Here is an 18,093-nt window from a genome sequence, read left to right as displayed (position 1 = left end):
GATTTTTCAGCATGTTCTGCTTTTGTTTCAGATTCCAGCACCTGCAATAATGTTGCCTTGATCTGGAAAAGGGAAAACTGCATGACTCAAGAGTATGCCCACCCTTCCTGACCCCTCTCTCTTTCACCCCTCCCCACCTGCCCCCCTTTCCTAGCCCCTCTCATCCTCCCTGCCTTTACCTCCTCCCTCCCTTCCTACCCCCCTCTCTTTCCCTGCCTGCCTGCCTGCCCGCCCGCCCTTCTCTCCCTCCCTCCCTCCCTCCCTGCCTCCTTGCCTGTGTGTCTGTCTGCCTCTGCGTGCCCCTGTGCCCTCTCTCTCCTGGAAGAGCTAGCATCCCGAGAAACGCCCAGCCTGCCGAGGTGAAGGTTAGGTTCGCAGTCATAGTCACTTCCGCACCGTCCTACTGACTCTACCTGAGGATGTGACGCCTGGTGGAGATTAGTAAAATTTATTCCCAGCTCGCTGTCGTTCTGAGCCAATGGTGTTCTGTCACTTTCACCACCTGCCGTGAGAGAATTCCATCATTCCTCACATTCTTCCGCCTTTAGTGTATCCACTCCACACAAGCCAAAGAGGCGCTGCCACTCAAACACACAGGTAAAAACGAGCAGTCATTTCAACGTACACAACTCGACAAATAGATTCAGAGTGCACACAGTGTAATTGATAATGAAACGGGGGCTTTATGTTTATGCTTGGATTTTAAAGGCAGCCTCCTGTTAAAAAAAATGTTACGTTAGAAACAAAAATGGTTACTTATTGTGTCGCGTTATTGTTGAAACAAGCGAGAGAGCAAAAGAATGAAGCCCAAAGTTTATGTGATGTGGTACAGGCAGTGTGTTTCTGTTTTGCGTTCATTCTTGCAGGCTGCAGAGATATATATGCACACATATATTTAAAGAATGGAGACTCCCCTGGATGTCTTGTCCCGAGCAGCATCTTTACTACACGCTAATGACGAAAAACGTAAGTATGGTAATGAGAACATTGCAGCTTCTCGCCAGCAGTTAATGACAAGTTTAAGGGGAAGTAGAGAGATTTTTTTAAAAAATAAGCTTTCACGAAAGTGCCTCTAAATGTTCCTGACAGTGAATGGTATAACTGATGGTCCTTTGGTTGTTTGTCCAGGATATTGAATGCTTGGGAAGTGAGGGTTAAAGTCTCAAATTGTTTTGCAGTGTGTGTTTTAAATTCTCCCCACAACCCCTCCAGAAGTTGTAATGCAGCGATTCCTAAAATAATAATACTGCAAGAGCTCGGGGTTTGTTTGCTACTCGGCGTCTGTTTGGGATTTCTGAATTCTTACATGTTTGTATTCACTTTCCATTGTTTTATGACTGGTTGGTTGTATGTTGAAATGATTACTAAGGCGGGAACTTCGGCGTGTGTCTGAAAGATTCGATTGCCACCACGTTTACCTTTAAGCTCTTTTCTAATAATCAAATGACAAGACGGCACCAAACTGGGTGCCAGTTTGAGAACTGACAAATGGGTTTCTGTTTTGTTGTTTTTTTTGGGGGGGGGTGCGAGTGCAGTGAAGAGGGATTGGGAGGAGGGGGAAAGGAAGGAGGGAAATCACTTTAATTCTTCTACATGAAATCAGTCAGAGCCGGATTTGAAGACAGAAGCTTACTCGCATTGTTCTGGTTCGCAGAGGAGACGGGAAAGGACACTAGCGTAGAATTGCATCCCCCCTCCTCCCCCCCCCCCCCCCACCTCTTGTACTACAGCGACTTCCCAAGGACCTGTGTGTGACTTGTAAGAGGATACAATGAAATGATGTAATTTCTGTCCAATCGCCTCTCCCTCTCCCACTGTCAGCCTCAGAGAGAAGGGCGTTAAAGGTGGATCACTCTGCGGTGTAAACAGCTTATCACCCCGACTACAAGGGGATTTCAGACACCCACCCCACCCCCAACCTTCTCCCCTTCCAGATCGCCTTCGATTTCTCCCCTGCTGTAGTAAACATTGGGGATATTTGTATATTTCATGCTTGTTGTACATTGACCATCGGTGTGTGACACCCTTCACCCTCACTCAGCAGTGTTTTTGTGGTAGTCTCAGTGTAAATCTCCGCAGCTCCCCACCCCCCCTCCCCATATATATTTTGGGGACTTTCTAAATAGACTGGAGTGAATCAGCCGAGGTTTATCCGACAAGGAAGTCGACTCATTTACTGTCAATTTCCCTGCAAGGGGGGGAGGAGAGGGGGGAGCTACTTAATCCTGAAATTCGATTCCTCTCCTGTTCTGTGCTGCTGTGTGGAAGAGAGTGAGTGCATTCAGAATCTTTCTAAATATTGCCCCAAAGCCAGTTCAGGGTTATATTGGTAGAGTTAATGCGACGCATTTCAAATGTTTTTTTTTAAAAATCAAATAATATCCAATCATTTTTTAAAAAGACTGCGGATGCTGTAAGTCTGAAATTAAAGTAAACAAAGCGTTGGGGCATTTCAGCGGGTCTGGCAGCAGTTATACAGAGAGGAACAGAGTTGACGTTTTCTTTCTAGTGCCATTAACTCTCCTTCGGAACTGAATCATGTTAGCCTGGAAACCTTAACCCTTGTTTCTCTCTTCAGTGATGCTGTTAATGAGTTTTACCCTGCTTTTTTTTTAAATCTCCTCCTGTCAGCTCACTCCAGGAAGCAGTCCCCCCCCCCTCCCCCCAACCCCCGGCCAAGTTCCCCTATTGGGGAAAATCCTGGAAAGGCTACAGCACTCTATAGATTTTGATTTTAAGAAACACCTGAGGCTTAAGCCCAGTTTCTGCTCGAGAGAGGGAGATGTGTTTCTGAAATCAATCCACTCCCCTCCATTGCAGCTCATGTTAATGACCTCACAGAGGAGGCACACTAAAGCGCCAAGTCTTGCCTCCAGAATAAGCACGTTTCAACTTCTGATCACTGTTTTTTGGGCTGGTGATAAGAATCATAGAATCCTGCAGAAGGAGGTCATTGGGCCCGTACAGTCTGCACCAACCACAATCCCACCCAGAACCTATCCCCATAACACCATGCATTCACCCTAGCTAGTCCGCCTGACACTTAGGGGCAATTTTAGCATTGCCAATTCACCTAACCCGCACATCTTGGGACTGTGGGAGGAAACCGCAGCACCTGGAGGAAACCCATGCAAACATGGTGAGAATGTGCAAACTCCACACAGACAGTGACCCAAGCCGGGAACCGAACCCGGGTCTCTGGTGCTCTGAGGCAGCAGTGTTAACCACTGTGTCAGCGTGCCGTCTTTATTTTGGTGTACAGTGGAATAACATTCAGGATACCTCTTTATAAAAGCCAATTAACCTGTGATCAAGGGTGGCATGGTGGCACAGTAATTAACATTGTTGCCTCACTGTGCCAGGGACTCGGGTTCAATTCCGGCCTCAGGTGACTATCTATGCAGAGTTTGCAAATTCTCCCCATGTCTGCGTGGGTTTCCTCCGGGTGCTCCGGTTTCCTCCCACACATCAAAGATGGGCAGGTTAGTTTGGTTGGTCATGCTAAATTTTCCCTTGGTATCAGAGGGATTAGCAGGGTAAATACATTGGGTTACAGGGGATAGGGCTTGGGCGAGATTATTGTTGGCGCAGGCTTGATGGACTGAATGGCCTCCTTCTACACTGTAGGGACTGTATGAAAATCCATTTAATTTGTGATCAAGCTGAGGGCCACGTCATCAAGAGTGGATGGGAAAATGCTCTCTTCAACACTGACTTGTAATTCCAAGACCTTCATTGCAAGGTTTGATCAGAGTGACCCAACCTGGCAAATGAGGGTGAAATTCAGAAGTCACTTGGGCTGTAAGAATAAATTATGCCAGTTGACAGCATGATCCGGCTTAACCCTGCTGCCAACTGACACAGAGTCAAACAGCTTGTTGCATGCATGTTTTAGGAGCTGTGCCAGCATTTGCTATTGAAACATGCCTTGAATAAGGGCACTCCAATTCTAATACTGCTACTTGAATATTTTTCAATGCCTCCACCCCATCCCTCGGATACACTCTGACCCAAGATATTTCCTGTTCCCCTTGGTATAGATGGTATTTGAGCAGATTGGGGCCCCTATGTCCGGAAAAAGTGTTCCTGGCAGAGATTGTAGAATCCCTGCAGTGCAGAAGGCCATTCGGTCCATTGACTCTGCGCCTACTTTCTTGCCCATGCCTAATCCTCAAAACCCCATGTATTTACCCCACTAATCCCCCTAACCTGCACATCTTTGGACACAAGGGGAAATTTAGCATGGCCAGTTCTCCTAACCTGCATATTTTTGGACTGTGGGAGGAAACTAGAGCACCTGGAGGAAACCCATGCAGACATGGGGAGAACATACAAAACTCCAAACAGACAGGCACCCGAGGCTGGAATTGAGCCCGGGTCCCTGGCGCTGTGAGGCTGCAGTGCTAATCACAACTATGTTATAGGATGGAATACGCACAAGAACAGGAGTTTTCCCCTACAATAAATAGTGGCTGAAATCACAGCTTCTATGCAAGGAGCAATATCAAGGAGAGATGATTTGCTCTATCATGATTTGTAGGTTACTGGAGGGTGGTGAGGAGCAATGGATACCATTAAGGTGGGGTGGATGGAGTGTGCAATAACATAGCAGAAACTGAGATTCCCTGGAAGGGTAGGGAGTTTTAGTTCAGATGGACAGTCTAGTCGGTGCAAGCTTGGAGGACCAAAGTGCCTATTCCTATACTGTAATTTTCTTTGTTCTTTGTACAGTGTGATGTGGCAGAGCACACTAAGCTAATCAAAGAAGCAACAGTCCTGTTACATATAGGTGGTGTAAACAGGATCATGGAATTCTTAAATAGCTGGAATAAAGCTCTGTTCTCCATAAATCTGTGTACTGGCTCCCATTAATTTGTAAATATCAGAGCTTTTATTCACCATTGTCATTTAATACATTTCTTTGAGGAACATACAGAAATTAAGAAATCCAGAATACATTGTTCTAATTTTGCCTAAACATTTAGTGTCAGTGAGTTATTTGAGTAAGGGAGAAAAAGGAGTTAAAATTGAGTCCTTACTTGAATACATTGAGCTGGGTGTTCTGCTGTCTGGACTAAGATCAGCAAATATTGCTTTGGTTTCGTACATCAGACCCTGAAAATGTGATGCAAGACTGATCTACATGCGGCGCTCTCACACATTTATATTACCACGACTTTACTCCCTTCTTCAGAATATGGAGGTCAGGCATTTCCATTGCATGAGAGCAGAGGCAAAAACAGCATGAGCAACATTTAAAAATTGTATTTGGTGAGCCTAAGAATTCGTGCTGAGATAGTAGTGTGAGTCAATTTGCTGCATCATTATGGCATCGTATACAGTGATGCATGGATATGGGATCATTGCATTTAGAGGATTCAAAGGGCGATGGAAAAATGCAGGTGCCAGGGTCTTTGCTACAAAGGCTTTGCATTTTGTGTGTTCAGGAATGATGTTGATGATGGAAGTCAATAGACTAACACCAGACCCCCAAGTTTAAAAGAAAGGTAAAACTTAGCACCAACTGGGATTGATAAGTATGAATCAGTGTAAGTTTTTTAAAAATCCTTCATATCATCTAATATTGAGTAATTATTAAGAAACAACTATTGATATAATTCATAGTTACCTGTCTCCATCACCTTGACTTAAGAACATAAGAACATAAGAAATAGAAGCAGGAGTAGGCCATCTAGCCTACCATTCAATGAGATCATGGCTGATCTGAAGTGGATCAGTTCCACTTTCCTGCTAAAGTGGAGGCAACCTCTCTGATTCCTTCTAGACTTTTCCCCCTGGGATGTGTGTAAGACTGGCAAGGTCAGCATTTGTTGCCCATTCCTACTTGCCCTTGATCTGAATGGTTTGCTAGGCCATTTCAAAAGGCAGTTGACGATCAATAATGGTGCTGTGGGTCTGGAGTCACATGTCCTTTTAGCTACTGAAATATGGCAAAATTTACCTTTCCAGTTGTTGATCAGTAGGATGTACTATAATATACCATACCTTTAAGATCAATGGAGCCTTCACATCCCTGGTCTTGCTGGCCTTTTCATCTGCTATTGGGCTCCTCTTGACCGACTGTGTACTCAAGCGCCTCAATATTAATGTCAGGTTAGTCATTTGATTTAGTTTATTATTGTCACATGTATTGGGGTACAGTGAAAAGTATTGTTTCTTGTACGTTATACTGACAAACCATACCATTTTTCTACATAGGGTAGAAGGAAAGGAGAGAATGCAGAATATAGTGTTACAGTCATAGCTAGAGTGTAGAGAAAGATCAGCTTAATATAAGGTAGGTCTTATATTAAGAAGCTGTTCTTGAAGCTGTCGGTTGGTGCATGATCTCAGACTTGTGTACCTTTTTCCTGGTGGAAGAGCGTGTGTCTGGGATGTGTGGGGTCCTTAATTATGCTGGCTGCTTTCCCAAGGCAATGGGAAGTGTAGATAGAGTCACTAGATGGGAGGCTAGTTTGTGTGATGGACTGGGCGACATTCACAAGCCTTTGAAGTTCCTTGTGGTCTTGGTCAGAACAGAAGTCATACCAAGCTGTTATGCATCCAGAAAAGATGCTTTCTATGGTGCATCTGAGAGTCATAGCAGACATACTGAATTTCCTTAGCCTCCTGAGAAAGCAGAAGCATTTGTGGGCTTTCTTGACTATTGTGTCAGCAGGGAGGGACCAAGACAGGTCATTGGTGATGTGGAAACCTGGAAACTCAAAGTTCATGACCATTTCCACTTCACCCCCATTGGTGTAGACAGAGGAATGTTCTCCACTACGCTTCCTGATGTCGATGACAATCTCCTTATTTTACTGACAGTGAGGGAAAGATTATTGTTGTCGCACCATTTTACCAGATTCTCTATCTCATTCCTGCGCTCCATCTCATTATTGTTTGTGATCCGACCCTCTCTGGTGAAGTGATTCAATTCCATTTCTATTAATAATTTCTATGAAAACTTTGTTTTTCATTGTTCTGTGATGTATGTGTCTACATTTTATTTTGATTTGTTTTTGTTTTGGGAAAAGTATTCCTGAATGGAAATGTTGTATGATAACATCGGGGACTTGTTTTGTTTCAATAACACAACACTTCCTCCAGCTGATGCTACAATAGTTAAATCATGAAGGCTCTTGAGTGCAGCCTTTTTGGAGTGCAAAATCTTTGGCTTATGTCATTAGTCAGTCCCCGGCAAATTGACCAGATTTATTTAGACCACAGTTTTTTAAAAAGACAGATGTTCAATCCTTGATCCCTTTGCCTGCTCACCAAAACTTGTGCGCACAACATTCTAATTTAGGTTGTCTTATTCAGTAAGATCATTGCTTTTAATTCAATTGTAATCTTTTTAAGGTGACAAAAGCTTCATTTCTGAAGTCTGTGCAGATTTGTAAAGTCCTGTTAACGTTGGCACTGGGAAGTTGAGATACGAACACTTTGGGTGAAACATGCATAGAATCATAGAATCCCTACAGTGCAGAAGGAGGCCATTTGGCCAACTGGGTCTGCACCGACCGCAATCCCACCCAGGCCCTATCCCCATAACCCTACATATTTACCCTGCTAATCTCCTAACACGAGGGTCACCCTATCCCCGTAACCCCATGCATTGATCATGGCCAATCCATCTAACCCTGACATCTTTGGACCGTGGGAGGAAACTGGAGCACCTGGGGGAAACCCATGCAGACACGGGGAGAATATGCAAACTTCACACAGACAGTGACCGGAGGCCAGAATTGAACCGGGGTCCCTGGCACTGGGAGGCAGCAGTGCTTGCCACTGTACTGCATGTGTGGTCTTTCATGGAATGTTTCGGAAGGAACAGATGAGCTTTCTTCGTTGGCATGGGTTTCCTCCAGATGCTCCCATTTTGCCCCCGCAGTCCTAAGATGTGCAGGTTAGATGGGTTGGCTATGATCAATGCATGGGGTTACGGGGGTAGTTTAGGGGAAGCGGGATAGGAGGGGGGAAGCGGGCCTAGGTATAATGCTCTTTCAGAGAGTCGGTGCAGACTAGATGGGTTGAATGGCATCCTGCATTGCAGAGGTTCTCCTATGGATACTACTTGTGCCTTTGGCCACTATGGACTGAGATTAGATGTTAGCAAATCTGCATTATATAATGTGTCATCAGATCCTTGTATTAAGAAAAGGGAAATTGCGTTTTATCACCTGAATTCCAAAGAAAAAGTCAATTGTAAATCTTGTGAAGCACAGTTGATGTTCCACCAGTTCCTCTTAACTGTTGTAAGACAAACTTGGTTTGAAGGTATTTTTGGCTCTAAGAATGTACGCTGGTACTTCACATTACAGTAGAGCGAGTAATACTTAACCGGAAAAGCTATGGTTCTCTGTTGCTATTTATTAGCCTTAAAGAGATGAAGGAAGCCCATTTGAAATAGAAAATGCTGGAAATACTCAGCAGCTCTGGAAGCATCTGTGGAGTGGCAAACAAAGGTACAATAAAGACCTTTTTGCCAGATCTGGAATAAAAATACATAGATACAACAGATTTTAAGCAAATACAGAGGCAAATAAAGGGGAGAGAGAGGAAAGGAAAAATTCCTGGAAGGCAGGAATGATTAAATGGCAAAAGGGACAGTGAGAAGCAAAGGAAGATGGAAATGGAACAATTAAAGAAACAAACATGTCTCTGGAGAAGGTTTAAATAGGAATAGCAGAATCACACTAACAGCTGCTGTCTGAAAATGCAGGAGTTACAGCTGTGATCGGTAATTGTTTTACTCCGTGTTGAATTTGGAAGACTGTAAAGCAGTAATGGGCAACCTCGGCTAGTGAGTGGGCTGCATGAGTGGCCCTCCTTCATATCAGAGGACCACAAGGTTGAAATCAGGCTTCTTCACTAACCATGACCCCATAAATAAGATTTAATATATTTAATACACACCAAATATTACAGAACGAGTTATAGAAAATGCTTAATTGTTTATATAATAATAAAACTGTCAACTTAAGTTTTTTTTATTCATTTATGGGACATTGGTGTCGCTGGCTGGCCAGCATTTATTGCCTATCCCTAGTTACCCTTAAGAAGGTGATGGTGACCTGCTGTCTTGAATTGCTGCAGTCCACGTTCTGTGGGTTGACCAATAATGTCATTAGGGAGGGAATTCCAGGATTAAATGGTTAAAAAAAATAATTATTTACACTTTGGATGCAGAGGGATTGTACAGCTCTCTGTCAATCTTGGGTGCAATCAGCATGCGCTTCACTTGCGCTTGCTTTATGTGTGCATCACTTCAGTCACACAGGTAGGTAAAAACTACACAGATGGAAATCAGGAGAATGTGACAACCCTGTGTAGTGGTCAACAAAATATCTTGCATGTGGCCCCCGGGGGGGACCCACTACAGCTGTAAAATGTCCAGTTGAATAATGAGGTGCTTTTCCTCAAGTTCCCAATGAATCTCAATGGAACAATGTAAGAGGCCAAAGACAGAGCAGTCAGAGAGGAAATGAGTCAGAGATTTTAAAGTTTATTTATTAGTGTTACAGTGGGCTTACATTAACACTGCATTGAAGTTACTGTGAAAATCGCCTAGTCATCACACTCCAACGCCTGTTCGGGTACACTGAGGGAGAATTTAGCATGGCCAATACACCTAACCAGCACCACTTTTGGACTGCGGGAGGAATCCGGAGCACCCGGAGGAAACCCACGCCGACACAGGAAGAACACGCAAACTCCATACAGGCAGTAACCCAAGCCAGGTATCAAACCCAGGTCCCTGGCACTGTGAGACAGCATTGTGAACCACTGTGCCACCTTCAGGCAACTAGAAGCTCAGGGACACACTTCCAGGCTAAATGGATACAAAGCCATCACTAAAGTAAGCTCTCTGATCCACTCAGTGAAGAATATTAGTTCCCACATAGAATCCAAGATTTTCATACATTTGCTAATGTCCTGTTGGCCATTTAGAAAGCTCTTCTAAAATAATTCTTAAATTTCAAAATTACAATTCTAATCACAAGGCTCATTTAGAAGATCTTTAAGTAGAATTTTAATTGATGTCATTGCTGGTAATGTAACAACGTGTGAAATAGTTTCCGGGAATGTTTCTATTGTCATAGTTGTTAAAACATGTCCTTATCTATACTACAACTTGGTATCAGGCATTAGATACAATGCTGGTTAAGTGCAGGAATATAAGTCTGCATCTATAAGAGGCTATGTGTTGGCCAAACACCTTTTTGGAAGGAGTCGTTGTGTTGTGTCCTCTGAATGTTTTTTGGAAAAATATGTCATAGGAGCTTTACTCATCAACACTAATGGAAAAATGTGATCATCGTTGGTGGTTAGTCACCTGCAGTGAGATGAGGTATACAGTTTCCATCACAAAGCATTTGACTCAGTTATGTTGCGTATGTTCTCCACCCATTACAGAAACGAGTGAATTTTAGCGACATTGGGTGATTCAGGACATTGACACCTGCACATGCAGCATCACTGCATTTTTCACTGAACGAAATTTGACTTGGATGAGAGGCATTTTACGGTGGGTTTTCATTGTGAGTTAGCCCTCATCTTTTCTTAATAGCTGATCGGTAAAGAACCTTTGTGGTTTTCTCAGTGAATTCTCAGGGGTGAGTTTTGATACACCATGTTTTCAATGCACTCCTGGCTGGTCTCCCATGCTGTTACTTGCTGTGCCATAGTAATTTGTGATTCTGACCCAACTCTCTTCCATCACTGTGCAATACCTGCAAAGCACTAAGCTGATGGGCTCCTTTCAAAATGTAGACGTGTTAGTTTATCTCTTGAATTCATTTCCTCCCTTCCTCCTCCCTTTCTCTTGCTCCTTCTGCCCTAAAGGCATTGACTTCTTCTTTGGGTATAATCAGAGTTGAGGAGGAACTTCTCGGAGTTGAGGAGGAACTTCTTCACTCAAAGGGTGGTGAATCTCTGGAATTCTCTGCCCGTTGAAGTGATGGAGGCTGCCTCGCTAAATATATTTAAGTCACGGGTAGATAGGTTTTTGACAGACAAGGGAATTAAGGGTTATGGGGAGAAAGCGGGAAAGTGGAACTGATCCACTTCAGATCAGCCATGATCTTATTGAATGGCGGGGCAGGCTCAAAGGGCTAGATGGCCTAATCCTGCTCCTATTTCTTATGTTCTTATGTTCTTAATTCTACTGTCACCGGTTAGCTGTTAGTTCTTTGTCCAGATTGTTGTTTTTTTTTGTTGTGAATGTTGGTGCTATTCAGCTGGAAGGGGGAATTGTGGCCAATTCTAATTCTAATCTCCATCTGATGTCCATGCACGCAAACCTGGGATTTCTGGATTACGATTTTGTGTTCTAGTAGTGCTGGGATCAATAGTAGCGCCGTGTCAACTGTCCAGCTTTGATCAGCTAACTTGGGACACGTTCTTACTTTCCTGGCCTGTATTATGACATTGCAGAATGGGGAAACTCGCTGAATGCATAAATCATTGTTTTCATTGTTACCTTTAAGTCAACTGTTGTTAGTAGATAAGGATTTGCCTCATGATTATGGTGCTGTGAGGAAACTGTTCTATTTCAATGAAGTACAGTTTTAATTCTCCACTCTCAGGAGTTACTGTGTACTGAGTATTGCATCACCTTTGTAACTGTTTCAATAGGTCACATCACTGCTGTTACTGTATTGGTTAGACCATATCTTTTCCATTGTAGCAAAGACTTTGGGCAGAATCATATAGAATCCCTACAGCGCAGAAGGAGGACATTCGGCCTATCAAGCCTGCACCGATAAAAATTGCACCAAATCCCTATCCCTGCAACTTCAAGGGAATTGTAGCAGGCGGGACACTGACCATGCAAAGGTCTGTTGACTTCAGGCGGGAGTTTCCAGCCTTGGGGCGAGTGCAGCCAGAAAATCCTGTCCTTAGGGTCAGTTTAGCGTGGCATAACCTGCACATCTTTGAAGTGTGGAAGGAAACCGGAACACCTGAAGGAAACCCACGCAGACATGGAGAGAATGTGCAAACTCCTCACAGATGGTTACTTAAGGCCGGAATTGAACCTGGGTCTCTGGCGCTGTGGGGCAGCACTGCCACCCATTACACCTTAGTCCCTGATGGAAAGGCTGGATCACTTTGGGTTTGGAATCTGGATCAGTGGTTTTGTGCCCCCGGCTTTTGTTCTTTCTCACTGTAAACAAATTATTAACCGGCCTCCAGGATCCCTGGCCAGTTGAGAGTTTGGGTGGAATAACATGTTCATTCTGTCTAAGGGTCAATTGAAGGAGCCCCGGTGTGCGTTACAAAAGCTCACCAGCATCTTGGATTGTTAAGGCTGCAGGAATCACAGGAATGGAGAGGAGACCTGGGAAACATAACCTATGCAACCATTCCACCCTCATCCTTCACTCTTAACCATGGGCCCTGCTATGGGCTCTGAGGGCTTGCAGTGAGGTGAATTCACCCCAGGAAGGAGGAAGAGAACAACCTCTCCAACTAAGCAGGAGTGATTGGGCTGAGGAACTGAGCAGCAGAAATGTGCATCCTCTGATCTGGAGACAGTGGACCAAGAAGATCCAGGACCTCAGGAGGACATGACCGATGTGTGACAAGTGCCAAGCTCTTGACTCATGCCTCAAGGTACCCTGTCTTGAAGCTTCTCTCATTCCTCTGTCAGCAGATAATTTGCATCCACATCTGATCATCCAACACTCCCTCAAACTCTTAACCTATTGCCCTCTTGCATTTGGGTCCTTCCCATCTCCGCACACAAGCCATTATGACAAACACCATCTCTCCTTGCAGCATAAAGAAAGAACACAACTTGGCAGAGACCCTGATAGGGAGATGGGGCTGGCCCTCCAATGACTGGCACCTTGTCCGCCAGTGGCAGTGCATGCCCACTTGGTCCATTGGAAAGGAACTCTTATTCCAGGAGACTGCAGATGTCATAAGATGTCAGGCTTGCCATAAGAGCCTGAGCTTCCCAAGGAACATGGTGCATGGACATGTCAAGAGCACTGATTAGGGGTCTTGCCGCCTTCCAACTGAATCTTAATGTCTAGCCCCTCTTTCCACAAGGCAGCTACTTGAGGAAAAGGCACCTGATGCTAGGGTTATTGGAAGAGGTGTCTGTGGTTTAGCTTCTGCTCTTGCCCCTCTGTTCATGTGCTATGGTGAAGGCTGGCATCAGGGAAATGCAGTTGAAGGTGGATAAAGTGCTGGAGAAGTAAACGTGCCTTCCATGCAGTTGGCAACCTCCTCTTTGACTTAAGAAGTGCTTTGAGCAGCAGTCTCTCAGTGGCCACCGGTTGGAGCTCTTTGGTGCGATTGATCAAAGTCCTTCCAGCTTGTCAGTTTCACTAAAGAAGTTCTACCCATTGGGCTCTTTCCTTGGTGACTCACCTGAGTTTAAGAATGTTTGGGAAAGAGGCTCCCTGGTTAGAAAGTATAGGATTTGGTGTTAAAACAGGTCATGATACTACTTAACTGTCTCAACCAATTCTAAATTATCTACCCCACAGATCCTGCTCACCTTAAATCCTAACCCAAGAAGAAGGTGGGATGTCGTCAGAATCACAATCCCATTTCGATTCCAGGACTTTTCCACCCTTCCCAAAGCTCCCAAACCTTTTTCCACCCAGCTGGGTGAATTCTATCTCTCGGATCACTAATACTTCATGTTCTTGGAAAACAAACTTTTTTCCAGGAAAAACAGGCTTTAATGCTCTTTATGTTCGATTGTTTTGTTTGAATAACATTTTCTTGTCAATTTGCATTCCGCTGTAGGTAGGAGTTCAGAAACGTGGTTAGGATTTGCATAATTGCCTGACTGTGATGACTAACAATTTTTGTCTCTGCCATCGACTGTACAGAAATAAAGAATGCAAACGTCTTTTGTTATCTTCTCTAGACATTACTTGTAAAATTCCAGATGACTAAGGAGTAGACATAAAGAAAATCTCCTGCATTTTTTAAAACATCAATCACCTACATTTCATCCATTTCCTGTGCCAGTGTGGCATAGTGGTTAGGACTGCTGCCTCACAACGCCAGGGACCTGGGGTTCAATTCCAGGCTTGGGTCACTGTCTGTGCGGAATCTGCATGTTCTCCCCATGTCTATGTGGCTTTACTTCGGGTATTCCAGTTTCCTCCCGCAGTCTGAAAGACATACTCATTAGGTGCATTGGCTATGCTAAATTCTCCCTCAGTGTACCTGATCAGGTGCCAGACTGTGGTGACTAGGGGATTTTCACACTAACTTCATTGCAGTGTTAATGTAAGCCTACTTGTGACACTAATAAATAAACTTTCCCCTGAGCTCCATAAGGTAGGAAACTCATGTTAGTTTTATGATCAAGTCCTCAATGTACAGTTTTTGGAAAGTTTAGGATGTGGCAGTAATTTTCTGGCATCTCGTTGTAAAAACTCCAATACTAGCAATAACTCAAGAGATAACTAAATGATAACATAACGAATAAGCTGTAAATCTGTCAGTGGCTATTCTGATGCCTTGGAATATATCGGCACAATTAAACCAAGATGTTGAACATAAATATGCATTTTAGCTTATGAATTGCTGTTTGACATTTCTGTTCAAGTAGGGTAATTGGCACACTGATTTATTTTTAAATTTTGTAAAAATTGAACATAAGTACATTGGCAATAATGCATTTGTGAAACATTGCTGCCGTTGCTTCTGTTAACTAATGTATATTGTTTTAATAGAATTCTAAGCTGGTACAATTCTGTCATTCCCTCAAACCCAAAAGATGTACTTGGTTACACACGAGTGGAAATTAAACTATAAATAAGTAATATATTACCTGAGAACTCGAGCAAACCGCAGTGTTATTTCTGTCTGCAGGACTTCGTTGAGGAGAATTTCAAGTTGAATGTTTGTGATCTGTCGGTACAGTAATTCTTTAACTAATTGTTGCAGTTTGATAAATGAGCAATGGTTAAATAGACGACTATTAGATTGAGAGGTAATTCTGTCTTGGTTTTAATGAATGAATCTAATTTAAAAAAAAGACCTGTTTTCAGGGTTTTTATTTTGTCTTTCAATAATAGAAACAATTAACCAAAACTACATTCAATATTAACTAAAACTACATTCAATATTTTTTCTTAAAAATTGATATATAATGCCATTACAATTTGAGGATTTGTAGTATCTTTGATGACTCTACTTCTGCTGAGGAAAACGAGGACTGAGTTTCTGGTAAAGGGTTGGTTGTATCAAGATGTTTCTGACCATTGTCTATCTTTTCACCTTCTCTTTCTTTACCTGTGCCACTGAACTCCACAGCCCTAATACATGCCACTTACTAAAAGAAATAATTCCTCCTTTATTAAATATTCAAAGTTTGTAAAACAAAATGAGGACAAAACATTATATGAATATTTAAAATACATATCATACTGCATCTAAATTTACTGGTTCTGTGACATTGATGGATTGTAGGGCCGGAGGAGGTTACAGAAGTGGGATGAGCAAGGCCGTGCAGAGATTTGCAAGAACAATAGCTGCATCTGCTATCAATTGACTATCCTCAGTTAAAATTGAGAAACAAAGCCAAGAAAGTGCTGTTTCATTTAAACTCCTGCTAACATTGAGCAACACTGGTACCTCATAAATTCATTACCACAGCATGAATGCCCTAAATGGGACTTCTAAAAATGTGATTCAGTAATGCGACAAGGTATTACAAAAATGTTAATTTATTGTTTCATGTTAAAGTAGCATTGCAAATGACAATTATCAGAACTTTTAAAATCATGTTGGGGTAATATGGAATCAGCAACACCACAAATGTAGTTATTCACCTCCGCATTGTTTTCCAGCATTTGTTCATCATGTGCTGGACTTTAAAATCAAGACATTGCGGACCGGAGGCCAATGTAGGTGGGCAAACAAGGAAGGAGTGATGGGTGAATGGGAGTTGGTGTGGGTTGGGACATGAGCGTTAGTATTTTGAATGAGCTTCAGCTTATAGAGATTGGAAGATGGGAGAGCTCCCACCAGACGAGTCAAATCTAGCGGTAGCAAAGATACAAATGAGCCAACGGATAACCTAAAGTAGGAGCCAAGATGGTTGATATTAGGAGATTGAATTAGCCATGCTTGGTGGTCAAAGGGCATATGATCCAAAGCTCATTTTTGGGTCAAATTCAGCATCAAGATTACAAATGGTCTGGTTCAGCCTAAGGTTGACATTGGAAAGAAATGTGAAAATAACTGGTACTTGTTAGAAGGGTGTTGGTTGTAGAATGGTATATCTTAAAGAAGGCTTTGAAGTCTTTTGTACGTTAATGCTGAGCCTTTATTAACTACTAGAACTATTTACACATGTACAATGAAGGATACAGGCTAGGAGCTACCTCTGTGCTTAGGTCTTCATATGTCTCTGCTCAATACCATCCTGATTCTTGGGTCTGGGTCATATGCACTCAGTCACACATTAACCCCGTTATGTGCTAGATGTTTATACTATTGTATTGTTTCAGTGGTCAATTCTTGCTTAAGAGCAAGATATTGTCAGCACACATTGAATTTACAACACTCAAAACAAGCGTAGAAGTCTGATTCTTCACTTGGCCTGTTTTCTATTCTGCATTCCCCTCTTATGATCTCAAAAAATCTGATTATTTGCAACTTAAAATGCCGGTTTAGCATTACTTCATCAATAGATTAGTTTTTTTTTAAATACATTTAATTGACTGTCACAAAACTGAAGACAAGTTGTTATGAGTTCCATTTAACACATCCATGTTGATGTGGCAAATTTATGAGGTACCAATGTTGTTGAATTTTGACAGGAGTTTTAATTAAACGGTGTTTTATTGGCTGTTGTTTCCTAGTTCAAGCTGAGGACAATGAATTAGAGGCACAGTGAATAGGGGTACTGTTCTATCTTGGCTCAGATTGGAGTTGTTGTGACATTCAAGACCATGAACACAAGATCAATGCGATTTTTTTTTGCTTGACACACAATTTTGAGTAAGGCCGTTAAGAATGCACATCTATAATTCTTTAGCTGTGAGACTGGAGCTATGTTGGGATTTATAATCAGTGAGGTTAATTGATAAATCAAAGACTTAGTCTTGCTAGCTGTAACTGCTGTATTTTGTTAGTATATTTTGTGATCTGGGGAAAAGATTAATTGACTTTGTGTAGGCTGCCTAAGGTGTCTAATACCTCTATCATATTATGGAACCATTTCCAATTATAATTGTTGGTTGTTGATGTTACCAAATGCCATTGTTTATACAGTTGCATTCAACAATGCAATTTTCTGGATGCGATGCGCATGCAGTTGGATAAAAGTCAGAAATGAGCAAGAAGTTATCACAAAATTTCATTTTCCTGGTCTGCACCTTCCCCAACTAATGCCCAGGGTAGACTTCTACAAACATTGACAGTTACAATGAAACACTCTGGTGACCTGTACTATGCTCAGTCCATCTACAGTCAAAATCAAGAGGGCAGATCTAATTCAAGAGCTATTCTTGAACCTCTCCAAGGCATCCAAAGAAACATTCTCCAATTTAGTCCACTGGATTGGATCACTGTTGGAAATGTTATAGGTTGGGTGAATGGAGGAATTTAGTTTTATTCTCCATTGGGTGACTTTTCCCCAGTGAACTGAGACTGCAGTACCATGTTACCCACCAAACTGATAGTCTTGAGATAACTGTCAAGTTCAGGTTTCCAAGTTTGGACAACAATTGTAACCCCAATCGGTTTTGAAAGTCAATGAGATTTTGCATCATAGTTGAATCAAAACCTTTCAGAAGGACAGCAAACTGACCTCCTCGGTGGAGCAGCAGGCCTTCTATAGGCTGCAAATACACTCGCTGATGAGGCAATCATTTTCTGCAAGTAAAGGCAGCAATGGAAATTCTTTACCCACCCTACTCAGGGTGGGGATGTAAACCTGCACAGCTTAGAAGCCATTTCCTTTTAAACGATTAGTTTGCTTTGCGGTAGGTACGTAATGCTGTATTACCCAACAATTGTTTTTGGCATTTTATATTTGCAGTGTCGACTTTCCCACAGTAGGACTACCATGCCAAAATTGTAATTATTTTCATTAAAGTATTAGATTTC

The 18,093-nt window shown here is 42.6% G+C and overlaps 1 protein-coding gene across 3 annotated transcripts in view; it reads left to right on the top strand.

Annotated features, from left to right (window-relative positions):
• The first annotated feature begins 482 nt into the window (after positions 1-482).
• vgll4b (vestigial-like family member 4b) overlaps positions 483-18,093 on the top strand; it is a 104,568-nt gene continuing 86,957 nt past the window's right edge. Inside the window, exons 1-2 of one of the 3 annotated variants that reach the window (XM_080181968.1) lie at positions 497-597; positions 867-966. In XM_080181968.1, the coding sequence (XP_080038094.1) occupies positions 903-966 (64 nt within the window). In that variant the 5' untranslated portion in view covers positions 497-597; positions 867-902. Of the gene's footprint in view, positions 598-617; positions 967-18,093 lie in introns of those variants that run through there. The other 2 variants (XM_080181985.1, XM_080181977.1) reach the window with 2 other exon arrangements.

Source organism: Carcharhinus amblyrhynchos, chromosome 3, assembly GCF_965287045.1.
Source record: "Carcharhinus amblyrhynchos chromosome 3, sCarAmb.v2.hapA, whole genome shotgun sequence".
NCBI lineage: Eukaryota > Metazoa > Chordata > Chondrichthyes > Carcharhiniformes > Carcharhinidae > Carcharhinus > Carcharhinus amblyrhynchos.
This window is presented reverse-complemented; position numbering and strand designations above follow the sequence as displayed.